The 26656-nt window shown below is 52.5% G+C and overlaps 3 protein-coding genes across 5 annotated transcripts; 2 read left to right on the top strand and 1 right to left on the bottom strand.

Annotated features, from left to right (window-relative positions):
- Positions 1-94: 94 nt before the first annotated feature.
- CTNS (cystinosin, lysosomal cystine transporter) lies at positions 95-18123 on the top strand. Of its 2 annotated transcripts, none has more exons than XM_073890200.1 (12): positions 95-313; positions 2840-2919; positions 7101-7179; positions 8502-8586; positions 11846-11949; positions 12071-12202; positions 12986-13085; positions 13178-13297; positions 14307-14477; positions 16255-16372; positions 16678-16792; positions 17132-18123. In XM_073890200.1, exons 2-12 carry the CDS (start codon positions 2859-2861, stop codon positions 17211-17213), a joined length of 1167 nt encoding a protein of 388 aa, XP_073746301.1. In that variant the 5' UTR covers positions 95-313; positions 2840-2858; the 3' UTR covers positions 17214-18123. The 2 variants fall into 2 exon arrangements, with proteins under 2 accessions (XP_073746301.1, XP_073746302.1); XM_073890201.1 differs by having other exon boundaries at positions 95-387.
- EMC6 (ER membrane protein complex subunit 6) lies at positions 16255-24953 on the top strand. Of its 2 annotated transcripts, none has more exons than XM_073890208.1 (2): positions 16255-16372; positions 24402-24953. In XM_073890208.1, exon 2 carries the CDS (start codon positions 24440-24442, stop codon positions 24770-24772), a length of 333 nt encoding a protein of 110 aa, XP_073746309.1. In that variant the 5' UTR covers positions 16255-16372; positions 24402-24439; the 3' UTR covers positions 24773-24953. The 2 variants fall into 2 exon arrangements, with proteins under 2 accessions (XP_073746309.1, XP_025707372.1); XM_025851587.2 differs by lacking the exon at positions 16255-16372 and adding an exon at positions 24080-24231.
- Positions 19003-23976, bottom strand: TAX1BP3 (Tax1 binding protein 3). Its single transcript, XM_025851586.2, has 4 exons — positions 23838-23976; positions 20793-20912; positions 20327-20404; positions 19003-20014 (listed from the first exon to the last, which is right to left on the bottom strand). The coding sequence occupies exons 1-4, from the start codon at positions 23874-23876 to the stop codon at positions 19877-19879; spliced, it is 375 nt and encodes a 124-aa protein (XP_025707371.1). The 5' UTR covers positions 23877-23976; the 3' UTR covers positions 19003-19876.
- Positions 24954-26656: the final 1703 nt, after the last annotated feature.

Here is a 26656-nt window from a genome sequence, read left to right as displayed (position 1 = left end):
GTCGCGGAGTTCGCCGACAGGCACTGGGGGCTCCGGGAGGCTCTGTGTCCCTAAAAGTGGTTTAAGCCTCCCACACACCCGAGCCCCCATCCTTGCCAAGGCGCTGGGCCCCTCTGCTCCGCGCCGCAGCCCTGCCCAACTACAGTTCCCAGCGTGCATCGCACCGAACTCCGCTAGCCGAGAATCAGGTGGCTGGAGTCAGGTGACTTCTGGCCCGCCCTCACCCAAAGTCTGGCTGCCGGGGGAAGCCGGTACAGTCCAAAACGGATCCAGCGTCCGTTGTGGTCGCTGCCCTGAGCCTAGAGGATCTCAGGTGAGCGTCGGCGCGGCCCCAACAGCCTCCCCCCATTTACCCGGCGGACCCCGAGAGGGCTAAAGACTGGCAGTGTAAGTCGGTTGAGAATCTTGCCGCGCGTCTAGTGCCCCTCCAGCCGCGCCAGGCTTCCATCACCTACAGGCGGTCCCGGCCTCGAGACACCAGACAGCCTCCGGGTTGGAAGGCCCGCGTGGTGGTGAGCGGAGGCAGGGGACCCTGGGCTGCCGAGGTGGTGTGGGTGGCTCTACTCCAGTGCAAGTCCGAGCCCCCTCCCCGCCTCCTGGTTAGTTGCCGCCTAAATCTGGGTCGCGGAGTTGGCGGATTACTTTGGAGAGAGGAGGTGCTAAAAAGCCCATTCCACGAACTCCCGTTGGTGTGCTCGGCGCGGGTCTGGGTTCTGGGGAACTGGGCAGAATGAGACCCCGCCCTGCGTTCCGGGGCTTTCAGGCCGGGGGAAGGGAGGACAACTGACTGGCTACCCTTTTCAACAGAATTGAGAAAAATAACCACCTGTGCTTTATGAGAGCTTGCTAGGTGCCCGAGGCAACGGTAGTAATCATTTTACGACATTGTTTCTCAACCTTTTTTCCTAATGAACTCCTCCCCACCACCATGAAGTTTTAATACCACTGATTAAGTCTGTTTGTGTACTGTGGCCCTTTGGAGGGCCACAAGCCATGTTATGCATTTCATCTCATTTAAGTCCTATAATGTAATCTCACTGTCTTGTTTTCACATTAGGAAATTGAAGCTTGAGGTTAAGTAGCACCCCAATGTCACACAATAAATGGGAAGCCCAGGTTCAAACCTGTGCAGTCCGTCTGCAGGGCACACATTCTTGACACTTGTCCTACAAGAGAAGGAGACTCAAGGAGTTCCAGGTTGTAAAACAATTGACAGGATTAAGTCAGATACTTGACAGGAGCTGGAGACCCCTGACCCCAGGTTGCTCCGGGAATGCATGGTTTGGGAGAGGGAGACCTCTTAAAATGGTATCTGAGTGACGCCTGAGAGAACTTAACCCAGGAAGAGGGGCATGCCCTAAAGAGCCCATTGTCGTGAAATTCTACATTTCTACCTTGTAGCATTCATAAGACATAGTTTTAGTGTATAACTATCACCCTGACATTTTTCTGACATTTTAATTTTAATCGACTTACCTCTCAATGTCTATCTGTCCTGGTGTCTTTCCTGCAAGGTATGTATCTCAGACTCTGGGACGGGCAGGCGGGGGCGGGAATTTTGCTGACCAAACATTTTAGTTTCTTAGTCCACATTCCACTCCTGCAGGATGAGAGAGGAGCTGGTTAGGCTTGATTCATATCTGATTTCTGGGGGAAAACCCAGACTCTACCCTGAGGGACATTCTGAATCCTGAACATAAGGACACAGGCAGGTGTGAGGAGCAGAGAGTGGCAAGAGTGCACGGGAGACCCGTGTTTACTCCACAGACACAGCAGAGCAATTCCCTGCAGGTCAGAGTACAGAAAGTGGGTGGTAGGGAGCACAGGGATACAGCACCAAAGGCAAAGGATCCAGAGGAGGCCAGAGACAGAGCAGGTCAATGCCAGCAGGTGGGAAAGCTCCTGAAGTAAGATCTAACAGATCAAAGGGAGCTGCCCAGGCAGAGAGGCCCCTGGAGGAGACAGGAACAGGCAGAGATCAGGCAGGCTAGAGTAGTCAGGAAGATGTCTTTGAAGGGAGGGGTGTACTAGGTTCCTTGAGGCCTTTGGGGAAAACTGAAATCAGAGAGGTGTTTCCACACAGACCACTCCTAGCTCTCCCCATGGGACTCCCCAGAGGCTGTCAGGTGGGAGGGCCTAGGCTCTGCATGCCAAGGCAGCATGTACAGACCAAGTTAGAGATATCCATGCTGACCTGCCCCATCTTGACACGTGGTTCACCTGCTGTGCATTGGGGTTTTGGTGTTATGTAGTGCATCTCCCTCACTTAACCAATGAGTTTCCCCTGGGCTAATCTGGGGCTCCTCCCACACTGGGTCCCCATTATGAGTGATCCCTGCCAGTCCTGGAGAGGTGACACTTGTCAAATGAAAAAGTCTTAACCTGGTGTCAGTTGGTGGCATTGGCCCCTTTGGCTTTTGACCCAGGACAAGGAATGAAATTAATTTCCTTAAGGTTCATAAGTTCACAAAGTCAAATATCTGACCACAATTTGGATAACTTTTTGAAAAAAAGGACCCCCAGCCAATAAAACTACAATCTTTCTTTTGGTTAACGAGGTTACAAGAAGCAGCTGAAGAGGGAAAAATTTGGTGTTTGTCTCCTTCCTCAGAGTGGAGCCTTACACAAAACACTTAGCCTCTCTGAGCCCATGGCTCCACATATCAAAGAAAGCTATGTTCCGCACACCCCACCCCCCAGTCACCTGGTGATGCAAAGCATGTGAGGTCACTGGTGTGAGGTGAAAGCCCTTTATGAACTGTCTGTGCCATGGTCCATTTGTTGCTGAGCTGCTCCAACTTTAACCTGAACTTCTCTTCCTGTTTGTTTTTCTTCCTAGTTCTTTGAAATTGAGGAACATGATAAGGAGTTGGCTGATTATTTTTACCCTTCTTCCCCTGAAGCTCATAGAGAAATGTGGTGAGTTTAGAAATGGGTCATCAACTTTGTAAAGAGGGAGATGGTGCAATAGAGTAAGTAGCCAGACCTGTTCGTAGCCAAGGGTTTAGGATTGTCCAGACTGCATGTCTGCTGGCTCCTTGGCCAAACGACCACTGGGTGGTGGAGCAGACCCAGGTCTGGGGTTCAGGACTTTCACAAATAATTGACCTTCTTCCATGGGGTCCCTGTTACCTTTTCTGTACCACCAAAGTTAAAACTACAGAGCTTCAACAACTCCCTGTTCTGTGGACCTCACAAAAGGAATTATAGGTCCTAGGAGATGCTGCAGAAGCAAATGAGGTGGCCATCTTGTAGCACCTGGTTCTTCTGTCAGGTTCAGATACCTGAGGAGTCTGCCAGGCATCCCCTTGTAAGATGGAAAAACCTTTTAGAGAGAAAACCAAGAACAGGATGCAGCAGCCCAAGTGCGGCTAGGGGCCTCACATAACATAGGCTGGTTGTCAAAAAATACCTTGGGGTTTGGGCATCCTTGTGAGGTTTGTAAGAGCAGCAGGGCCGTTAGAGGTCTGCATCATTCTATCAGTTCTTCCACTGCCTAAAACATTGCTGAAATTCCTTCCATGAAGAGGACGGAAAGTGTTTAGCACTCCTAGGATGGCAGGCTGGTTATTTTGATCATCAGCTTAGCTGTTGTCAAAAATCAAATATATCTTGGGGCGCCTGGGCGGCTCAGTCGGTTAAGCGGCTGCCTTCGGCTCAGGTCATGATCCCTGGGTCCTGGGATCGAGCCCCGCATCGGGCTCCCTGCTCAGCGGGGAGCCTGCTTCTCCCTCTCCCTCTTGCCTGCCTCTCTGCCTACTTGCTCTCTCTCTGTATCTCTCTGCCAAATAAATAAATAAAATCTTTAAAAAAAAAAATCAAATATATCTTGGGGTGCCTGGGTGGCTGTCGGTTAAGCGTCTGCCTTCGGCTCAGGTCATGATCCCAGGGTCCTGGGATCGAGCCCCATGTCGGGCTCCCTGCTTCTCCCTCTCCCTCTCTGCTCCCCTGGTTTGTGTTCTCTCTCTCTGTCAAATGAATGAATAAAATCTTTTTTAAAAAATCAAATATATCTTGAAATCCCTAAGGATTTCAAATGACCTTTATACAAACAGTACAAATCCTACAGAAGCCCCCTGAGAGCTGTACACAGTGGCTGTACCATTTACAGTTATGTGGCCACTTGAAGGCTCTTCCAGATTCGTTAAACAATCAGTCATGTTACTTTGCAGTCACACCTTGTGAATAAACAATTTCCAAGAACGGAAAGGGGGTACCATGAAGCCTGGTGTTTCTCCATACGAATTCCAGAGCCCCATTCCAGACCTGCTCTGCACTGTCAGGCTTTAGATAAAGCCCAGGAAAGAAGAACACATCTGGCCACCACCGCCTCAGTTATACAGAGGGGAAACTTCGACCCAAAAAGTCTTCCCCAAAGTCACAGAGTCCCCAAAGGTGGGACCTGCATGGGATCCCTGCTCTGTTTTACTTCTTTGCCTCCTTTCCTGAATGTCATTGAAAAAGAGTAATGGAAACACCATAAAATCAAGTGACTAGAATTGGGGTTCTGAGCTCATTCTGCTTGTCTTCTCTTTCTTTGCTTTGGGGATTGGTCATCAAGGACTGTGGATGAGATGATCGGTCTCTGACTTCTCTGGGTGGAATCTTGAGGCACTGCCACCTAGTGGCAAGAAGCTGGGCCTTGAACCAGACAGGCCTGGGTTTGAATCCTGCCTCCATCATGTCTGAGCTATGTGGGCAAGGCACTTGCCCTCTTGGGATTCTGTTTCCTTATATCCAAATTGGGAAGGATAATACCCACCTCTCACTGTTACAATAATTAGAGAATGGGGCATGAGGCAGAGTGGGTGGGATGGGGAGCACAGTGGAGGGTGCCAATAAGTATTCCTTTGAAAAAAAAAAAAGACCCTTCCTTAGGGGAAACTTCAGTTGGTTTCATGAAGACTTGTTTGGTAATTCTGATGTGGTGTCCCAAGACTCTTGCCCAAGGGCAAACTTTAAAATATGCTCTCTCTGGAAATTATGCCTGCTTCATAACTGCCTTCCATCTTGGGCTTGAAAATGTCCTACAGTGTTTACATGATGATGAGAACAGACACCAGCAATCATCTAGCACTCAGGCCACATGGGAAGTGTGTCACAAACACTCCCACACTGTGTCTTCACGGCCCCATGTGAAATACATGGTGCTGTTCTCCCCATCTTACAGGTGAGGAACTAGAGCCCCATAGAGAAGTTAAGAGCAAGGAAGGGACAAAGCCGGGATGGACCGTGTGACTTCAGAGCCCAGTCTCTCAGCTGCTAAGAGCCACTGTCTTCACTGGCTCTAAGTGAGGGGAAAGTAAACTACCTGATCTGGTTCTCAGGTGCTCACAGCCTCCTCTTGTAAAGTGCAAAGAATATGGAAGAGCAAAGGCCATGCGGACCTCTCACCGTGACCACAGCCCAGCAGAACCTTCGGGCCCCAGAGGTTATGGGTTGCCCCAGAGGTGTGGGGGGCTGCCTGGCATCACTTTCAATATCTCTGTCCTGGGCACTGTCTGGTCAATGGTTTTGCTTCTCTGGTGTGGTCCTCAACTCTAGGTAGAAAGTAACATCAGGGACCTTAAGTCCTACTGCCCCCGAGCTGTGCAAGCCCAGAACAAAGCCTCAGGTTGCTATCAGACTGTGAAAAAGAAGGGGCAGAGTTGCAAAGCTGCCTCCAGGCCCTGAGGCTACACATAAGGGAGGGGTCGTCCTACTCAGCTGTGAGTGGGCCAACGTGGGGACATGCCCACTCGGTGGGATGCCAGGCAGGTGTGAGGAGAGTGCTGAGACCTCAGACTGTGGGAGTCTCAGCTTGGAGGCGTGCAGGTGACAGAGCATGTGTCTGCATTCATGTGTGCAGGGTTGTCATGGAGAAGGCAGCTCTCAGAGCCAGGCCCAGAAGTACAAGTTCCAGGCTGGCCAAATCCTTTGCAGGAGATGAGGTCACTATTCTTGGGAGGTGTTTAGGCAGAGGAAGGGCAACTTCCAGGTAGGAGTAATGAAAAAAGGGATCAGACAGTGGAGGTTATATCAGGGAACTTTTAAGTTCCCCTCAACCTGAACACCTAAAACTTCAGATCTTATTTATCTTCTGCCTAGAGGGAACTGGGGAGAGAGAAACCTGGGCCCTGCCTGTAGCTGCTCCCCCTACGAGGACCATCCTAATCAAGTTAAGCTCCTTTCCCCTATGGGCTCTCTTCCTGCCCAGTCTAGCTTCATGACCACTCCTTAGTCCTTGCATAACCCTGAAGGCCCTGAGGTAAGGGAGGTGAAGTGGACAGGGGCCTGGGGCTTTGAGTGCACCTGGGAGTAGGGTGGGGTGCAAGTGTGGGCTGCCCAAAGAACACAGGAAGAGGTCAGGGAGAGGCTCACTCACTCTGGTTCTATGGCCAAGTTGCTCTGGGGTATTTGGCCTCCCAAACCTGCTTCCTCCCTCACTCCCAAGGCCAATTTGTCTACCTTATCCTGCATTAACACCTTAATGCCAAGAAGAAATCCCTGATAGTGAGATTGTGGTATACACCATTTTCCCCCCACTCCCCAGCAGAGTCAGTCTCAGGAAGGGGATCAGTGAATGGGTTTGGCTAAGTTAGTACAGAGCCCACAGGGGTTCTTTAGAAACAGGATAGCTGGGCCCTGTGTGTCTCTGAGAGTACAGGAAGGGGCTGGACCAGTGCTGCAGGGCCATTTTAGCTCCATGAACAGAGGAGACCCCTGTGCTTTCCCATCTGAAGAGGTGGTTCAGGTCCACATTTTTCAGTCCCAGATCGATGCATGAATTCCTGTGTGACAATTTTGGGGCTCCATTGTTCTAAAACTCTGGATAACTCAGCCTCAGACCTCTCAGTGTGGGGAAGAAGCAGCTGCGGTGTTTCCTGCTCAGGCCTGTGTCTACCTCTCTCTGGCAGCAGAAGGGGAGAGAGCATAATGAAGGCTCAGGTTTCCAGGCCCATCACCTGCCCTCTCAGGACCTCCATGTCTTCTTCTAGAAGATGGGGGTTGTCATGAGTCAGAGCTCATGAGTTCAGATGTTGAGGAGCCTCATCCCAGTTTTTCCCTGGGAGCCTGAGTTCTCTGACCTAACAATTTGTCATTGGTTTGGGTCCTTCCAGAGTCGACAGTCGACCTCACTGTTCCTCCCACTGTGAAGCTGGAAAATGGAAGCTCAGCCAACATCAGCATCACGCTTCAGTAAGTTCCCGGGCCCAACTCTGTCATCAGCCCTGTTCATTCACCCCATGGCAGGTCAAGGCTGACCCCTGGTTCTGTCTGTTCATATTTCAAATGTGATAGCTTTGCCTCTTCACTTTAAGACAAGCCAGAGAACCCTAGGGACAGTGGATATTCTGTATGGTGGTATCAAGTCCCTTCTCTCCTGAGAAAATAAAATAAGCTTTAAAAAAAAAAAAAAAAAAACAAGCCAGAGAAAGAGAGGTGATAGCAGGTGGTGTGCAGACTTAGGTCCTAGAGTCTCTCTACTCCCGGCCACTGAATCCTTGTTTCTGGTCGGAGGAGGAGGAAGCGGGTTTCCCCCTAGAGACATGAACCTTTTCCCCAGCTGAGAGCTGGCCTTGAGTGACCAGCAGTTGATGCCAGAGCTCAGAGTGGTCCCTTCCAAGGCTCTAAGTATCTGATGAGTGCCCTGAAGGTCAGGGGGCAAGGAGCTGTTCGGCAGCACTTCTGAGATCCCTTCTGAAAGCAGAAGTGACCTTATTGAGTGGATCCCATTCACGGTGACATTCCCGCTTGGCCTTTTCTGAGTGTCTTACTGGCGAACCTCTGCTGGTTCAGGCGTGAGGTGCCGACCTAGTACAGACTGCCAGAGAGCCTGCCTCTTCCCTTGTCCTTTACTGCTTCTCCCTACTCTTGCCAGCCGTGAGGATTCCCCAAGATCTAGAACGTTGCCTTTTCTCTTTACCTTCTCCCTTTTCTTCACCTCTCCTGGGAAGTCTGCTCTCAAACCAAAGCTTTGATAGCAACCTGCATTCCATCCCAGCTCCTGCCACCCCTCTACATGGACACCTTATAAATCTGACAAGCCTTCCCCTTACCACACCGCCCCTCTCCAGAATCCTCGAGTGGCTTTCCATGGCCTTCCAAATTCACTCCCGGTCTGTACATTCACACTTGAGGACACCACCAGCTACTCCCATTGGACATTTCTCCTGGCTTTCTGGGGACACAACGGTCCCTGCTCAGACCCGAGCCCTTTAAAGCCTTCTCTACCAGAGCAGATGGCATGGTCCTCTTGGCCTCTGGACACCCGATTTGGCAGTCACAACCTGTTCCCCACCTTCTCATGTTCTCACCTGGCCCCTGTGGGCCTCTTGTCTCCCAATACCAATGGAAAGCTCCTAGGAGCAAGGACCCCACCTCTACCACTCAGGGCCTAGCACATAGCACTTAATTATAATTGCTTGAGCAGTGACAGGCCCTATGTGAAATCCAGAGGGTTGGTTGAGATCTCACAGTGTCCAACTTCTCAGCAATAATCAGACTCTTATTCTCCACAGGCATCCATTAAATGCAACCTTGGTGATCACTTTTCAAATCACATTTCGTTCAAAAAATGTCACTATCCTTGAGCTCCCTAATGAAGTAAGTAATGAATTTTAACTGCTGGGTAATAAAATACTTTTTAAGAAAGTGCTTTTAGAAATAGACCACCTTGTTTTTATACCGTGGGCTGCTCCTGTTCTGTTCCATCATTCTAAAAATCTCTGATTTTGGTTTTGTTCATCTCTTTGAGGATGGCCATTTTATGCCATGTAGATGGAATGAGGAAGGTGGTAGTAAGAAATTTGAGGCAAAAATGGTTCTGGGAATGTAGAAGAAATTCTTTCTTTTTTTTTTTTTTTTTTAAAGATTTTATTTATTTATTTGAGAGAGAGAATGAGAGATAGAGAGCACGAGAGGGAAGAGGGTCAGAGGGAGAAGCAGACTCCCCGCCGAACAGGGAGCCCAATGTGGGACTCGATCCAGGGACTCCAGGATCATGACCTGAGCCGAAGGCAGACGGTTAACCAACTGAGCCACCCAGGCGCCCTGTAGAAGAAATTCTTAATAAGATAGCTTTCTAAAGCTTGGCTGCTTAGAGGGCATTGGCGGACCAGCAGTACTGTCCCTGCCTGAAAATCTTTTAGAAATGCAGAATCGTGGGCCCCATCCCAAACCTACTGATTCAAAACCTGCATATGAGCAAGATGCCCAGATGATTTAGGCCCACACTGAAGTTTGCAAAGCACTCTTCCAAGATTCCATTGGTCGGAATGCCAAATGCCAGTGCCAAATGCCATCTAACAATAACTATTCATAGTCCTTATGCATTTATCTGTTAATATACGCACTGCTTCTACCTTACCAACATTTGAGCAATTGCCAATTGACTAGATAAAAAAATATCAGTAGGGAAGGCAGCAATGTAGAGAATAAACAAGAGTTTAAAAAAAAAATAGACAAGCTATATGCAGGGATAACGACGCAGCATGTCACGAGGCCCTGTGTGGTTGTAGAAATGGGCTGCAGGTTGGCTGTGAGGCCCCTGGCAAGAAAACAGTACTGAAGCATGTGATCAGATAAAGGGTGTCAACCCAGAAGGGCCTTGTGTGGGAAGGCAGTCCTCGCTCACCCTCTGGTGAACACCACACCTCATTAGACAGAGCCATTTCTCACAACTTTCCCCCTGCCCTGGGGCATGAAGCCTGCTACAGGGTAAGAAAAGGCATTGGTTCTTAGAGCAGACTGTGGCACCCAGCTGAGGTCTGGTTTGACCCACAGATCAAATTTAGAGTCTGAGGAATGACGCTGATCACCTAGTTTAGGGCCAGTAAAAGTCAAATACAGTCTTAAGCAAAAAAAAAAGCTGTAGAGAAGCCTACACTGTACGCTTCCTTGGGCATAAAGTGCAAACACAGGGCCAATCTGTGGTGTTGGTCAGCATAGCAGTTTCCCCTTGGGGATCAGGTGTGACTGGAAAGGAGCAGAATAAGGCTTCTAGGGTGCTGGAAGTGTTCCATTTCTTGACCTGAGTGTTTGATCTTGGTTTGTGGTTGTTACTTCATCAAGCTGTGATGTGTGTACTTTTCTGCACATGTTATAATTCAATTTCATACCTATTTAATGGTGGATAACATTGTATGCCAACTATAATTTTTAAAAAATTATGTGGAAAGTCAAATCCAATTATAGAAATGATCTATATGGGTGCCAACCCACTCTCCAGGGGCCAACCTATACGGCCCCTCCCCATCCAGCTCTGAGCACTCCTATCTACTCCCCGTGCCTTTGGAAACCACTGGTTAGAACTGGGGGGTCAGGTAGTCTAGAAGCCTGACCCGTGAGCCTTGGATAAGGTACTCCCCCCATTACATCGCAGATTCCTCATCTGTAGACATAAGGTTAGTAATGTCTACTTGACAGGGTTTTGAGGATTAAAAGCTGTAGCAAGTATAAAATGTCTAGAATTGTATCTGGCATGTAGAAAGAAAGCACTCAGTAAAAAATAGTGATAAAATTCTGTAGACCTAAAACTGTTTTCAAAATAAAGTTTATTGGGGCGCCTGGGTGGCTCAGTCGGCTAAGTGTCTGACTCTTGATTTCAGCTCAGGTCATGATCTCAGGATCGTAAGATCAAGCCCCGCACCAAGCTCTGTGCTGAGTGTGGAGCCAGCTTAAGATTTTTCTCCTCCCTCTGCACCTCCCCACTTGTGCGCTTTCTCTCTAAAAAAATAAATTAATTAAAAATAAAGCTTAATAATAATTTGAAAAAAGATAGTGATAGTTATGATTTCCTTTTGCCTCGTATCAGTTGATTTCCAGTTGGCCAGTTTTCTTCCTGCCTAGTTCCTGAAGGGACTTAGTGGCCACTTACAAATATACAACCAACATTGCCAAAAAAAAACTTGTTAAAGATAAGAAAAAGTAGCCAAGAGTAGTACATGTCATGAGGATGTAGCTTGCAAGAGGTGGGCCATGAATCAGACTCTGGGCTTTGCTGCAGCTGCTTATACCATTTCACTTGTTCAGCCAAAGGCCCCCTGATTTCTGGAGCTAAAACCAAAAAGATGGTCCTTCCAGGGTCCTCATAAAGAAGCCACTGAATCCTAATGGCTGCATCCTCACAGTGCCTGTGGTATGGGTAGAGGTCTGGGGCCCAGAGCAATATCCAAGGAACAAAGAGGAGGAGACGGTTGGTTCAGGGAAGGTATCATTCTGCTCCCTGCCACACTTGGGAGATTTGAGAATGTCAGGGGGTGGGGGCGGGTGACTGGGAGATCAGATATTGCAGGCAGGCCTCCAAGTACTGTTTCTCGGAGCAGAGCTTTTGATAAGTGTTGGGCAGAAAGGAGGGTAAGAATGTTCTCCCCGACAGGTGTCTGTCTTCTCTTTTGTCACTTGGCAGCCACACTGGGTATGGGGCAGACATTGTTTGTGGGTATTAAGGAGCCTTCCATTATAACAGAAGTAGAATAGCAGTCATGGTATTTATGGACACTGTGCCATTCATAGCAACCTTGGAAGGTAGACACGTCTGTTATCCCCTTGTACAGGTGAGCAAACTGAGGTCAGAGCTTGAATAACTTGCCTGAGATCGAGCTATCCCACCTTCCCTCGTAGTTGAGGCAGGGGAGGGCCTGAAGGCAGGGCTGTTGTTCTGCTCAGAACGTCTAACACACGGGTATTGGGGGGTGGGGGCGCAAGTAGTTGGTCCAGTGTTTCTCCCTCCTGTTAGTAAGCTCTTGGAAGGCAGGGACCATGTGTGATCTGTCCCATCATTCCCTAGAGTGTAGCCTGGAGCTGGATACTCAGTGAGGTCCTAATAACTGTAGCACCAGATCGAATTCAGTTTTCTTAACAGGTTGTGGTGCCTCCCGGAGTGACAGATTCCTCTTTTCAAGTGACATCTCAAAATGTTGGACAAGTTACTGTTTATCTGCACGGAAATTACTCCAACCAGACCGGGTAGGCTGACCTCAGCCCACGTGGACCTTAAATGATAAGACGGGAGGCAGGCAGTGTTGGGTACATGGGGGCTTCCCTCAGGCTCAGCCTCAGCTCATCTCAGTCCCCAAATTCTTTCTAGCCCGAGGATCCACTTCTTGGTTATCCACAGTAATGTCGTTAGCATCATAAACCAGGTGATTGGCTGGATTTACTTTGTGGCCTGGTCCATCTCCTTCTACCCTCAGGTGATCACCAACTGGAAGCGGAAAAGGTAACCTGCTAAGCTTTATGTGAAGTCACTTGAGACTAGTAAGATGAGAGGCATCCCAGAGAGGCTGTAGGCAGCATGGGTTCAGACTTTCCTCCTCTGCTCTTCTCTCTTCTTGCCCTTTCTAGAAAGTGTCCAGTGTGACAGCTGTAAGAGCCTGTGGCAGGACTTGCAGCTCCGGGCATTTGGTCTGTGGCCCAGTTCAGTTCCTCCATGTGAAAGCAACAAAATGGGGCTTTTCAGGGAAGTGGAGACTAGGCAGGGTTGGGGGAGTCCACCAAATCTGCTCTGTTCTTGGTCCACCCAGCCCTGGAGGAGTTAGTGGCAGGTCTGGCTGCTGTGCCAGAGCTGGGTCCTTCAGCCTCGGAGGCTAAGCTGCCCCACCCTGACTTTAAAGACAAAGTGGGCCTGGAGTTGTGTTTCTGCACACATCAAGAACTCAAGCTCTCCTGCAGTCACCCCCATCAAATGGGCCTCGTAGGGGGCTGCGGAGCTGGGAGCCAGCGGGGGGAAGATGCTTCCTCTGTGGAGGAGGCTCAAGACTTTCCTCTGGGGCCAGGACTTGAAGAGGCAGGAGACGAGGGAGGGAGCGGGGGAGGAAGGTAACTGGTTCCCAAGAGGGTGGGATTGGGTGGCGTTGATTGGGGGATGCAAAGGGACCTGAGGACGGTGCTGTCCTTGGGAGAGCTGGGCCCTCCTCCCCATGCGTTGGGAGCTCTGTCCCCTCCCTTCCCCCCATTCTCACCCTTTGCCCTGCTTTGTCTCTTCATTGCTCCCATGCCACAGTGTCATTGGTCTGAGCTTTGATTTCGTGGCCCTGAACCTGACAGGCTTCGTGGCCTACAGCGTGTTCAACATTGGTCTCTTCTGGGTACCCTACATCAAGGTATGGCACTGCCTGCCCACTGTAGCCCGGCCCCAGCTCCTTGGTAGCCTGGCTGCACCTCACCCCCAAGCTTCTCCCGACCCCTCAACCAGGAGCAGTTTTTCTTCAAATACCCCAATGGGGTGAACCCCGTGGACAGTAATGATGTCTTCTTCAGTCTGCACGCAGTCGCCCTCACCCTGGTTGTCATGGTGCAGTGCTTCCTCTATGAGGTGAGAGATGAATCTGGTGCCCACCCCACCTCGGGCTCCCTGGGCCAACACCCACCCCTACCACCTGTTGGCCATACCTCCCGTGTTACAGAAGACACAGAAAGTCAGCATCTACTTACTGAGGCTGAGAGAGTAGGCCTGGCCCTGTGCTCTCGGGACCCCAGGTCTGGGGTGAGGGGCACAGAGAGGCAGTGATGACCCAGCAGGCTGAGAGCTGAGCGGGCGGGGAGGACACAGGCGGTTCATGGAGGCCCTGGCATAGCCAGGGAGGAGAGGGAAGGAGGGCATCAAGGAAGTGGCATGGGGTTGTGGTCCATAGTGAAAGTGATGTTGCCATGGGAATGGGGAAGCGGGCCAGGGTGGGGCAGCCCCAGCTGGAGGACAGAGCTGTGAAGGCCAAGGAACAGCGAGAGGAACTATGAGCAGACGGGTGTGGATGGGGCTCGGGGTCTCCTGAGGGGTCTGCAGTGCCATGCTGAGGAGACCAGCCTCAGCTGGAGTGCTGGAGGGCTGTTGGGCATCTCAGCAGAGAAAGGCACCATTAGGCCGCTTTTCAGGGAATCACACTGATAGGTACGTTTTCTCTCACTGGATACACTGCTTCCCTCAGGGACCTCCCTCTGCACATGCAAGGTCAGCCAGGGACTGCTTGGCTCCTACCTTCACAAACTTTCTAGGTTTTCTTACCCTTTGCTTTGAGGCTTGGTGAAGAAGGCCTGCTCTGGGGAAGGGAGCGGTGAGGGATGGGTTCCAGAGATGATCAGGCTCCACCTGGATCATGGAATGAGGCACAGGCCTCCAGTGTGTTGCAGGCCACATTCCCAGCTCCTGGTGGCCTCCGAGAGGCACCCAGTTCTGCAGTGTGGGAACAGGAAGAAATGGGCTCTGGAAAGTCTAAGGACTGCAAGAGACCCTGCTAGCGACAAGGGTGTGATTGGTACTGGGCTTTCTGTGCCCACCCCCCGAACCCCTACCACCTACTTCCTTTCCTTTTCTCGGTCATCTTCAGCGAGGCAACCAGCATGTGTCCTGGCCTGCCGTCAGCTTCCTGGTGCTCTCCTGGGTCTTGGTGCTCATCACCGTGATTTTGGCTGCAGTTGGGGTAATCACATGGCTGCGATTTCTCTTCTGCTTCTCCTACATCAAGCTCGCAGTGACGCTGGTCAAGTATTTTCCCCAGGTACTCTTCACGTGGCCATTAGCGTGAGAGGGATGAGACACAGGGCCTGGGTGCTGCTCGCATGGGGCAGCTTCTAGCTGGGGTAAGGAGATGTGCATGGAAAGCTGCAGTGGAAGGCATGAGCCCAGCCAGTGCAGGGCCAGGCAGAAAGCTGGCCATAAGCACTGCTGCTCTTCCCTGGAGCCAGGAACCACCTGAGGGTCAGTGTGGCGACTTCTCTGAGCTCATGCTTAGCTCTGAGAGTCAGGTCGTACGGGTCACTTGTCTCTCCATCCCATCTTTCCTAAGGACATCACTTCTGCCCCCCATTGCTACAACCGGTGACCCGGACAAGCAGTGGCAGGATACTTGGGAAAGCAGCCCAGCACTGCAACCTCTGACCTCTGTCTCCCATCCAGAGATCCCATCCGGGGTCCACCTTAGGGACCCTCAGCATGCTCCCTCAAGTACTGGGTTCTATTCAGATACAGAGACGTAGAGTCCAGCACATCTTCCCCCTTAGCCCATACGGCCCAGGACCGGGGGAGGCGTGGGACAGCGGCCACTGGCGGGCTCCACCCCGGAATCTAGCCCCATTTCCCATGGAGGCGCCTCCTTTTCAGTTTCCCCAGTGCAGGGAACCTGGTATCTCATGGGCTCAGGAAGGAGAGCATTTGGGTCAGAGTCCAGGCCTGTCTCTTGGAGGGCTTGGAAACAGATCCAGGCTCTTAAGGATGAGGAGGACTTAATTTTGTGGGCAAGAAAGGAGGGGGCATTCTAGGCTGGGAGCAGTCTGCAGTCAGAGGAGTGTGGGAGGTACCAAGAAGCACTGTTGAAGCTAAAAAGGTAGGGTCAGGCCTTAGGGGGCTGGGGAAGAAGGCTTCGGAGTGGGCGGGGGGAGGTCTTGAGGGAAGTAGGGACCACAGTCCCTGAGTGTGGGAAGGCTTGGGCCTGGTCAACCCAGGAGTTAGGAGCTCCACTTGCAGATGTTTGGAATTGTCCCAAGACTAGAGAGGTGGCCACAAGCATGAAAGAGGGGGGGAGAGGATGAAGAAGGGGACTTGACAGGAGGCTGACTGAGGGAAGACCACTACAGAGGCCACATCCTCTTGGGTGATAGGGAGGTTGCCCCAATCAGAGAAGTCCAGAGGGTTCTGGCTTTGGAGGAAGGATGTGGGGCAGTGGCAGCAGAAAGTGGGGGGATGTCCAAGTGGACCCACCCACTAAACCTAGGACGCCTGAGATGGAGTCTCCAGAGCCCAGCCAGAGCTGAGGGGGGAGTCAAGTCTATTCTACAGATGGGGAAAACTGAAGTTAGGACTTCAGTAACACTCCCAAGATAACCTCCCTCCATAGGTGGAGCTGGGATGCCAGACCAGGAAATTGACTTCTAGCCCATGTTCATAAGCACAACATGAAGTCCAGGCTGAGTTTCTCCTTCACTGGAAGTGAGAAGAAAAATCAATTGCTAGAAAACCAGAATAGGGTTTCACCCCAGAACAGGGAAGGATAAAGATGGAGAAGCAACATCTCCCCCTCCTTTGCAGTTGTGAGGTGTGGGATGCGAGGAGAAGAGCTGTTGGCTGTGCACCCACATGAGACCCCGGGACCCGCCCATACTGTTCCCTCTGCTGGTGGGGACTTGTCAGAGCCCAAAGGTCACTGTGTTCCTTGATGCCGAGGCCCAAGCACATGAGTGGGAGGAATGAGAGCTGCTCTTGTTTGGAGTGACGGTCACAAGGTCTAAGAGGCAGCCACCCAGCCCCCTCACTGCCGTCGTTCTGTCTGTCTGACCCAGGCCTACATGAACTTTTACTACAAAAGCACCGAGGGCTGGAGCATTGGTAACGTGCTTCTGGATTTCACTGGGGGTAGCTTCAGCCTCCTCCAGATGTTCCTCCAGTCCTACAACAATGGTGAGTCAGCCAGCGGGCTGCCTGCCCATCTGGTGGGCTGGAGGCACAGGGTAGGGCTAGGCATCCCGGGATACCTCTCCACCCCCCCCCCCCCCCCCCCCCCAGCCCTTCAGCCTGGGAATCCAACCCAGTCCCAGCACCCAGGGGAGACTCACCTAGGGGCCTTTGCAGCTGGAGGATTTGTGGTTTTTCTGGGCAGATGAGGACACCTCCCCACCCCACACAGCCCCGCTGCCCCACATGCTCCAGCTGCTTCAGGAGCTGCCAACTTGAACCCAAACTCTGTCCTCTGTGACTGTTAACAGAGCAGTGGACACTGATCTTTGGAGACCCAACCAAGTTTGGACTCGGCCTCTTCTCCATTTTCTTCGATATTGTCTTCTTCATTCAGCACTTCTGCTTATACAGAAAGAGACCAGGGTATGACCAACTCAACTAGCACCCAGGGACCCAGCATAAATGGCCCCGGGTCACGTGCCCACCAGGAAGGCTGGGGCAGAGGCTGGAGCGCAGGGCTGGCTCAGTGTGCGGACAGTGTTGAAGTGCTCTCTTCCTCAGGGCCAGACGTCTTACACACAAACCAGCCTGCCTTCAGCCAGGACTCTCCCAGGCCGGGCTGGGGAGGAGCCTCCCCCTGAGACAGACACCAGACTCTGCTCTGAGACGGAAAACCACACTGCTGACGGCCCCTCCCAGGCCTTGCCAGCCGGGCGTCTGGCTCTCCTGCATCTTGATGCCACCGTCTCTATTTTCTTTAAGGCTTCAGGCAGCACACACGGGTTCGGACAGCCGTCCCAGGCAGGATTGGGTGCTGAGCTTGGAGCCAAAGGCCTTGACTTAAGCAACCAGTGTTTCTGGGAGCAGCTTGAAGGACTGACCCCGCAGTTGTGAGCCAAGGGTGCTTTGTTGCCACTGCTGTCTTCCCAGAGACCCAAGCAGCCAGGTGGTGTGGCCAGTGGACTCAGAGGTGCTGGTGCTCATGCTGGTGGCAGAGGGGATAGGACTGATCTGGGGGTTAGGCCTGGGGGGGGGGTCCCTTCTCTGAAGGCCACATGCTCTGAGCATTCACCTTCCTGACACTCATTCTGCATAATTCAACACCCACAACTGTAATCACAGGTGGCCCAGGCTAGGGTCTGGTAAAGAAACTGGATTTCTGAGCCTTGAGGTGCCCAACAGATTGGTTCTGAGCTAGGCTTACGCCCAAACCCTCTGGATCTTTATCACACTACCCCCCTTTGGGATTTTTTGGAGGGATGTTTTGGAAGTGAGTGGCTTAATTTCTTCACCTTCTGCCTACCTCTACTTTCCCAGAGTCAGGGACCCTATGTACCCCTTCAACTGCTCCTTACCTTGTGTCTTGAGTATAGGACACGTGTGCGCATGCACACACACGCACACCATTCTGTGCCTTAGAGGCCAGTAAGACCTGCCAATTGGTGAGAGTAGCTCCCCTGTAGGGGAGGGCTGGCCCCCTTCCTTCACTTACCCCAGACACCTACCTGAGACTCACCAATTTTTTGGCTATTCAGGAGCCTCACCTAAGGACTTGAGACCAACTCACATAGTCCTCATGAGCCCAACCCTTATTCCAAACCTCCTTCCCTCTTTTCCCAGGCAGCTGTCCTTCCTGTGGCAGGAGGGGAGGGTCCCAGGATGTGCCTTGTCAGCTCACTCTTAGACTTTTTACTACAAGATTAATGAGGTGCTTGTATATCCTTAATTAAAACCTGATTTGTTTCCTTTCTGCACACAGAGCATTTTGCCAGATGTGGGAGACAGGTGTGTTGGCTTCAGAACCAATCCTTAGGGTTTAGGGAGACAGCCCTACTCACTTCATGTAAGGAAACGCATGGGTTACAAAGTATGCTGATGGCGAGGTAGCTGCATACTGACCTGGCAGTTCATCAAGGGAAGCCTCTTGGGTAGTGCAAGATGCCTGCCTGCTCAGGGCCAGGGAGGTCACACGGGTGCCATGTCTCTACAGGGCATGGTGCTCAAGCTGGGGTTGTGAGCATGGGTTGGATGGGTTAAGGGCATTCTCACTGAGGGGGAAGGGAGGGTGTCTTATTTTTCAATGATTCCTCTATCCACATTATCAGAGAATTTAGGATTTTGTTTCCCTAAAGCAGAGATTGTAGAAATGGGAGATTTCAGATTTGAAACTTCGAAAAGCTGGATTTGGCAGTTGTAGGTGGGTCCACAAATGACAGTAAGTCCAAGAGCTGGTAGGGCAACCAGTGCTGGGCCAGGCAGAGGCCCCGGGCGGGTCTCCAACTTAGCCCCGTCTCATCAGACCACAGTCCCTGGAAATGTGGAGCCGCACTCCTGTCTGTGATAATTGTACGCTCTCAAGAGTCTTAGGGGGTAGGGGTTTTTCCCATGAACCCCACAGTGCCCAGGAGCCCCTCCCGGGTGGAGCACAAGCTGAATTACACAGGGGACCTTCCAGTGAAGGTGCTCCCGATGTTCCCACCAATGTGGCCCTGGCCGCACAGTAAGTGGCAGGCCTGGCATCAGCAGGGCTTCGTCTCAGAAGGGGTTGGGGGCCAGGGTAGTCAGCCCTACAACCGAAGCTCTAGCCACCATCCACCCCAGACACCCCTACCCTGTGCCTCAGCAAAAACCCCTTGTGAACTCCAGCACTGTTTTATTTGGGCCCAAGATGTCAGGTATGGGGCAGTTTCATACTACCCCATTTCCACAGGAACCAAAGCAACGCTGTTATTTCCAGATGTGAATTAGTAAGATAAATTCAGGAGTAGAATTGGCATCTCCAAATAGTAAGGTAAAAATGGTTTTCTATCAAAATTGTGATTAAAAAAATATAAAGTTAAACCCACAGGCATAGAAGGAAATGGCAATCCTGAGAACTGCCCTGAAATGTCAGCCTCAAACTTCATCTAAATCTTTTGAGCAGGTGAACCCTGGGGAGGCCAGCCCCCCCCGGGGGGGGGGGGGGGTGGGAGGTGATGGGGTCAACTGTGAGCCTGCCTGGGTTCCATTTGGACCAAGCTCTGTAGTGCCTCTGGCCATATGTCAAGTCCCTGCTGGGGAAGGCAGGAAAAAACATGGGGTAGTCACTGCAGAGCTGAGATAACGGGGGGCCAGGCCAAGCCCTGCAGCCAGGGCTCAGTGTGGGAAAGGCTGGCCCCAGCCGGCATTCCCCAGCTTTGTGGTGGCTCTCAAGAAGTGGGGGGCCTTCTGCCCATTTGGGCACTGCTAAGGCCATGCAGCAGGGGTCTGAGGGCCAAGCCTGTGGTCGCTACAGACTTGACAATTCTCAGTGTCTGAGGACGAGAGCTGGTCCCAGAGCCTCGGGCCAGTGGCGGGAGGTGGGGAAGGAAGGCTGGGTCAGGTCCCAGGGACAGGCCTCTGGGACCAGCTCTGGCCCTTCTGAGCTGGAGCGCAGTACTCCGCAGAAGCCAGGATGAGGGGCAGACAGAGCGTGGAAGTGGTGTCACTGTAGGCAGGCAGGCACGAGTCTGGGACCGTGGCGGGCCGCTAGGACAGCATGGACTGCTGCACTGCCTTCTGCAGTGACTGCCGCGTCACCAGCAGGCGCACCACCTCCTCCGAGCGCTTGGTGAGCCGCTTCCGGGCTTGGTCGTGCGTGACCATGGTCATGTCCCAGCCATTCACCTGGCCCAAGGAAAAAAATACAGCCTACCTCAGTTCTCTGCTGTCTGGGATCTGGAAGCAGGACGGGTTTTGGGGTCCTGGGTCACCCAAGCAGGCTCCCAGGCTGATGTGTCTGGGCTGGGGGGTGCCAAGCACCACAGATGAGGCACACAGAGGAGAGAGTCCGCCCCCTCTGGGAGCAGCACCAGCATGCACTCTCGATGGTTTCAGGGAGTCTCCCAGCTGCCTCAGGAGGCAGGGGCAGCCCCTAACCCCGAGTGCTTCAGACCCTTGGGCCCAAGCCCTGTTTTCCTCCTTTGGGACATGTGTTACCTGCATTATCTTGTCTCCAATCTGCAGCCCAGCAATTTCAGCAGGGCCTCCTTCAGATACTCGTGTGACATAAATGCCCTGGAAAGAAACAGCCCAGGTCAAAGCCCAGTGTCACTGGACTGGCACCTATCCAGAGAGCAAAGCCCAGCATGGCAAACTCCCAGCCATCCAACTGACTCTGCACCAAGTCTGCCCCCCAGTACAGGCTGTGCCAAAACAGAGCTGCCCCACCATGCTCTGGCCCCTGCTGCTGGCCTCTTCCTGTTCCTCCTGGGCTCTGAGTGAGTCTTCCTAGGGCTGGGAGGTCTACTCCCCACCCCCATCCCTACTTATCATTTCTTAAACCTTCCTAGGACTGTTTGAAAGACACAGGTCTACTCCTTCCATGAAGGCCCTAGAAACAGAGATCCACCATCTCAGGCCTTTGTCCCCAGTGGAAAAGTCCCAGGACCCTGGTCCCCCTCACCTTGTCTGTCTTATCTTCTGAGAATGGATTCTGGGAGGGATCCTGGTCAATTCCACCTCCAATACTGAAGCCCAGTATTAAATTCTCACCTTGACGCAGCTTGTGAATTTCAACTCTTTGCTGGCAAAGGAAAAAAGGAGTTGGGGGCAGGTGGGTGTGTGGACAATGAATCTGGTCTGTCCAGCAGCAGCCTCAGGCTGCTGGGCCAGCTCAGAGCCATGCCAAGGGGGCGGAGCCCAGGGCCCTTTGCAGGATTCCAGCTGGTCACCACCCTGGGAGACCTGCGGTGGGCTGAGACTCAGAACTCAGCCACAACCCACCTATGCAACCTTCTCTCCTAGCCTCTGTCCCCTTCCTGTTAGTGTCAGGCACCAGCCTTAGTCAACATGTACTCCCGGTCCAAGAGCCAGGATGCTATAGATGGGGGGCCTGTGTCCCAGGGGAGGGACCACACAGGGCAGAAGGGGTCAGGCCCTGAAAAAAAAAAGTGCAGGTACTTTGCTGAGGCAGCTCACTGCTGAGCCAAACCTGTCAAGGGCAAGACTAGAGATGCTCCAAAAAAAGAGAAGTTCAAACTTGCACAGAAAGGAGAGGCAGGGCTGTCCTGGCCAAGGGACAGAGGCAGAGGCCTGAAGGTACTATGGATATATGTCCATGAGATGAGTGTCCACTACAGGACTGGAACTGGGAGGTGAGGTGAGGCTGGGGCTAGCTCAGGAAGGCTGTGGACTGCAGGCCCAAGACGCTGGGCCCTGAGGGGGAGGGGGTTTCTCTGTCAGCCCCAGACCCTGCTCTTGTGCAGTGGAGGAGGCAGAAGAGGGTTCTAGAGCTCTCCCACCATATTCTGGGGCTGTGGTTCCCAAACTGCTAGGCTCCTTTCAAAGCCCTCAGCAGGCACCCTCCAGTCACCAGAGCGTAGGGGCTAGACCAGATCACCCCACCCCAAAAGTTGAGTTTACAGGAAGAAGGAAAAAAACCAAAGTGACTTGATCTGGACCTGAAGAGTTTCAAACCAGGCCTTGAATGACAGGAGTTTGGACACCTGACTTTGATTCTGGGCCCACTAGAGCTCTCAAGAGTCCGGAAATAAGGTTGGTCATGGTCAGGTTTGATGCTAGAATGACCACTTGGGCAGTTAGGAGGGGAATGGATGTCTTCCAGCGGTGGGATTTGGAGGCCAGGGGACATGACTACTTGGAAAGTGAGATCAACAAGACTTGAGGACTGCTTGTGGTGGAGAGGAGTCAAGCGAAGCACCCAGCCAAGTGGCCTGGCTGAACACAAACATCTCCCAGCTGGGGACACTGAAGAAGCATTCTGGAGGGCCAGGAGCCACCCAGGCAAATGTCCAGAAGGCAAATGGACCTATGGAGCCAGAGTTCAGAGGAGAAGCCAAAACGGTTTTAACATTCTCAAGATACTAACTACATGGGATAAGGCAGAGACCTGGGAGGAAGCCTCCCCTACCCCATCCCCAATCCAAAACACAAGAGAGGCCAAACCCCACCCAGCACGTTCAGACATGTTCCTAGTGTTAACAAGAATTGGGAGGGCACGGTCTTACAGTTCCGAGGAAGGCCCGAGAACCTGCCAGGACAGGCGAGAGAGGAAGCAGGAAGTGTGACCCCTGAGGCCCACTAGACCTAGATCGTTGTGCCCCAAAGTGAATTCCTCCAACACCTTTGCACACCTTTGAGCCACCCTCAAGATTAGAAGGGAGTACAGGCCCTTGGGCTGGAAGACAAGGCCCTGTCATTGACTTACTAGGTGCCATCAGGCAGGTTACTGCCCCTGTGCCTCCCCTACACCACCTTTCCCCCACACCCCACACCCCCACCCCCATTTAAGAAGCAAACCTGGCTCCTTCTCTCTGAGGCAACTAGGGATCTAGAAAAGCAAGGTTGGTGCAGTCAGGGTGAAGCTTGGGACAGCTGTCCGCAGGTGCAGAAATGTTTCTTAGTAGCCCAGGCCAGAGCTCGTTCTCTAAGCCCAACCTCACATGCCACTTTAATCAGCGGCTTCACACCCTGTCAGCGCCTGACTCCCCTGCACACCCATCTGAGATACTGCAGCTGGTCCCGTGGCCTCAGGAGTGGGACTTCCATCTGACCCAAAGCCTGTCCAGCAGGCATTTCTTCTCAGAGATCTGGGTTCTTCCTGTGGGCTTCCTTTAGGGCTGGATGTGAACAGACCTCTCAATGGAACTCAGTTTCTCCACCTCCGCCTCGGAGTCGGCCTCCAGGCCCCACTCAGCTTTGGCACTGGCGTCTGAGTCTAATGTCCCAGTCTCTCTCCTTCCCTTTGCCTATTCTAATAGCACTTGGCACCCAAGACAAGCCAACGGCGAGAGCCAGGGGCCTGAGCTAGCCCAAAGGGTCTGGTCTCCTCTGGCCCCAAGTGCCAGGCGGGGCACCCGGACTTTGTCCCAAGGGCTGGGGAGCCAAGGAAAGTTTGGAGCAGGAGCGAGTCAGTTGCGTGCGCCCTCACTCTGGAGCGGGCGGCGCGGGGTCCGAGCAAGCAAGGCTGGACGGGAGGGATAAGGGCCGGCTTGCTACTCAGGCCCTGGCCACCTCCACCCCCCAGTCTCCCTCTGGGCGGCGGCGGCGTCTCCGGCAGGGGAGGAAGCACTTCCTCATTCCAGAGGCTGCGACTCACGGCCGTCGGGGCTGGCGCCCGCCCCCCGCCGCTGCCCAGCTGGGGCCTCGGGCCGGGGAAGAGGGCGCTCTCCCGATACTCCCACAGCTGAGGATTTTCTCCTCAGTCCTTCCCGCCTCTGCCGGCGGGATGGAGTCCAACGAGGCGGCGGCAGTGCGCGGGGTCTGGTCGCGACTCCGGGTGTTCCGGGGGCACTTGGGCCCCGGCCATCTCTATTTCCTGGCTGGGGAAGACCGCAGTCCCGCTGGGACAGAGCCGGGACCGAAGGCCTGGCCGCCGGTTTGCAACAGCCCTGGGTTCCACGCTTTGTCAACCTGTGCGGGGTGTCCGTTTTCCTATCTGCAAAGTGGGGCTAAGCCAAGACCGAGAGGAGCCCGCGAGCGCACTCACCACCACGGCGGTGACCGGCTGGCCCGGGATGTAGGACATCTCGACCCCAATCTGGAAACCAAGCCCAGCTCAGGGAAACCCGCAGCGAAAATCCCAGCAGCCGCGCCCTCCCTGCTTAACAAAGGCACCCCGACTCGGGCCGCCCCTTCATGAATAGTAACGAAGCCCCAGCCAGTCACCCGCCGGAGCGCTGTTCGGCTTCCGGAAGTCCCTGTGCGAGCGTAGAAAGGCGGGGAGTGGGTGGGCGCCCGCGTCAGGGGGCGGGAGCGAGGTTTAAGCGCATGCGCAGCGTGAGTCCTCCCAGCAACCTCCAGCGCAAGATGGCGCCGGGAGGCGCTTTGCCACTGGTCGTCTGACGGGACGCCAAGTGTCTGTGTCCGCCGCCGTGTTGCAGGTAACTGGGTGAGCCTGGGTGGGTCGGCCCGAGCCCTCAGCCTTCTCTGCGTCTTTTGAAGGTCCGAGAAGCAGGAGTGGTGTGAGGTGTTGGAAGTCCCGGGGGGAGGGGCGGCGTTAAGGTAACTCGCCAGGCTCTGCGGGCCACTTGCAACTTGGTTTCCTCCGCAGCTCCGCGAAAAGACAGAGGCTGAGCCCGGGCGAGTGCGATGGCCGCTGTGGTGGCCAAGCGGGAAGGGCCGCCGTTCATCAGCGAGGCAGCTGTGCGAGGCAACGCCGCCGTCCTGGATTACTGCCGGACCTCAGTGTCAGCGCTGTCGGGGGCCACGGCCGGCATCCTCGGCCTCACCGGCCTCTACGGCTTCATCTTCTACCTGCTTGCCTCCATCCTGCTCTCCCTGCTCTTAATTCTCAAAGCGGGAAGGAGGTGGAACAAATACTTTAAATCACGAAGACCCCTCTTTACAGGAGGTCTCATCGGAGGCCTCTTCACCTACGTCCTGTTCTGGACGTTCCTCTATGGCATGGTGCACGTCTACTGAACGGGGGCAGGGATGACTTTTTTTAAAAAAACAGATTGGGAGGACTGTCGCCAGAAATTAACACCGTGTAAACTTAGTTTTTAAATTGTTAAATTCGCTGCTTGTTCTGTAACGTTATAATTTATAGCTGAAGACGAAGAGCCTGTAATATTCTTCAGATTAAATGAAACGTGAGACACTTCGTGGAGTATTTTCGTATCTTCACTCATACCCCATGTCTGCCGTGGGTGCAGAACGCCAAGTTTTGACTCCTAGAGAGCTGGGCTGGGTCTTAGCCTTCTGTGATTTCCTTGAATTTACACGTAGGCCATCCAGAGAGGGCCACTGGGGCCCAAGTAAAGAGAACTTACTGTTAACATCCTAAGAACTAATGAACAGTTAATATTAAGCGTTTCCTATATGCCAAGCATTGTGCCTTGTACCTTTTACACCCGTTATCTCATTTAATTCTAGCAGTATCCTCATGGGGTAGATATAATTATTATCCCTCATTGATGAATCTGAGGCTCAGGTTAAATATACCTCTGCCATAAGAGGCCCAGCTAGAAAGAGAGCCAAGTTTGAAATACAGGTCTTCAATTGCTCTCACTGTACTGGCTGAGTGTACCTCTTCAGATCCCAGCCGCCCGGCTCAGTAACCACCACTTTCAGGTATGAATTTCAGTTCCATTTCATCTAGTTACAGCTAGCTGTCATTTCCATTTTAAATACGTTCAAGCTCTTTTCTAGAATATATCTAATGGAGATTAAATAGAAGACATTTAAGCTAAACTTTGGGCCTGTTTAGAGTGTAGTGTAATGCTTCTGTCTCTGTGCTAACCCATGATCCCTGCTTGTCAGAGGATATCTTAGAATAAAGTACATACATTTGAGAAATACATATTGCATTAGAGTCATAGTAGTGAACATGTTGCTCATGGAATTTGTAGTCTAACTGGGAAGACCAGTATTACCTATTACCTAGTCGGTTAAGTGTCTGACTCTTGATTTAGGCTCAGGTCATGATCTTGGGGCGGGGGTGGCGGGGAGGAGTCTTGGGATGGAGCCCTGCCTCAGGCTAGGACCTCAGCAGGGAGTCTGCTTTCCCTCTCTCTGCCCTCCTCCCTAGCGCGTGTGCTCATGCTCTCTCAAAATAAATCTTAAAAAAAAAAAGTCTTTGAGGAAATTATATTTGAGACCTCAAAGTTGAATAACAAGTATGAAGAAGGGGCTACTTTCAAGAAAGCACATGTGTGAGGACCACTGGGTAGGAAGAAGTTTGGCCTGTACATGGAGAGTTGGAGAAGAGGCCAAGACCAGTAGTTGGACCAGATCATGGAAGGCTGTAGTGGAGATTTTGGCCTTAATCCTTAGAGCAATTGGGGGAAGCCTTTTGGAAGTTTTAGCCAGAAGTGATGTGATCACATTTGGATTTTTTCAAAAGAATCAGTTTCAGGTCAGAAGAGGATCTGAGCTTGAATCCAAGTCCCCTTTTACAGACAGTATGTGGCCCATGGCAGATAACAGAGATGGATCTGGGACTCAGACCTCCTGAAGCCTTTGGGGGTTCTGGGCCACATGCTTGCACACGAAGGGAAGAAACAGGTGAGACCACAGTTTTGCCTCCCTCACCCACTCAGGACACCTCTCAGGACACCCCTGAAGAGGCTCACAAGCATGGTTTGCATACTCACCCTTCTCAACCTCCCTGACCTCTTAGGGCTTTTCTCTCCGTGGAAAGGGAAAGTTCATTCCTGATGTGGAGTAAAGAGGCAGTCCTACTGGATGGGGGGGGGTAGTGCGGAATAAGTGAGCTGATTTACTTAACCATTTCTCTATCACTAGGCAGTAAGGTTGTTTGAAATGTTCACTATTATAAAAAATATTGCAGAGACTGTCTTTATA

Source organism: Callorhinus ursinus, unplaced genomic scaffold (genome assembly GCF_003265705.2).
Source record: "Callorhinus ursinus isolate GAN/ISIS: 27379988/994484 unplaced genomic scaffold, GSC_fseal_2.0 scaffold133, whole genome shotgun sequence".
In the NCBI taxonomy this organism is placed as follows: Eukaryota; Metazoa; Chordata; class Mammalia; order Carnivora; family Otariidae; genus Callorhinus; species Callorhinus ursinus.
The sequence above is the reverse complement of the archived record's forward strand: the minus strand, read 5'-3'. Positions and strand labels throughout refer to the sequence as shown.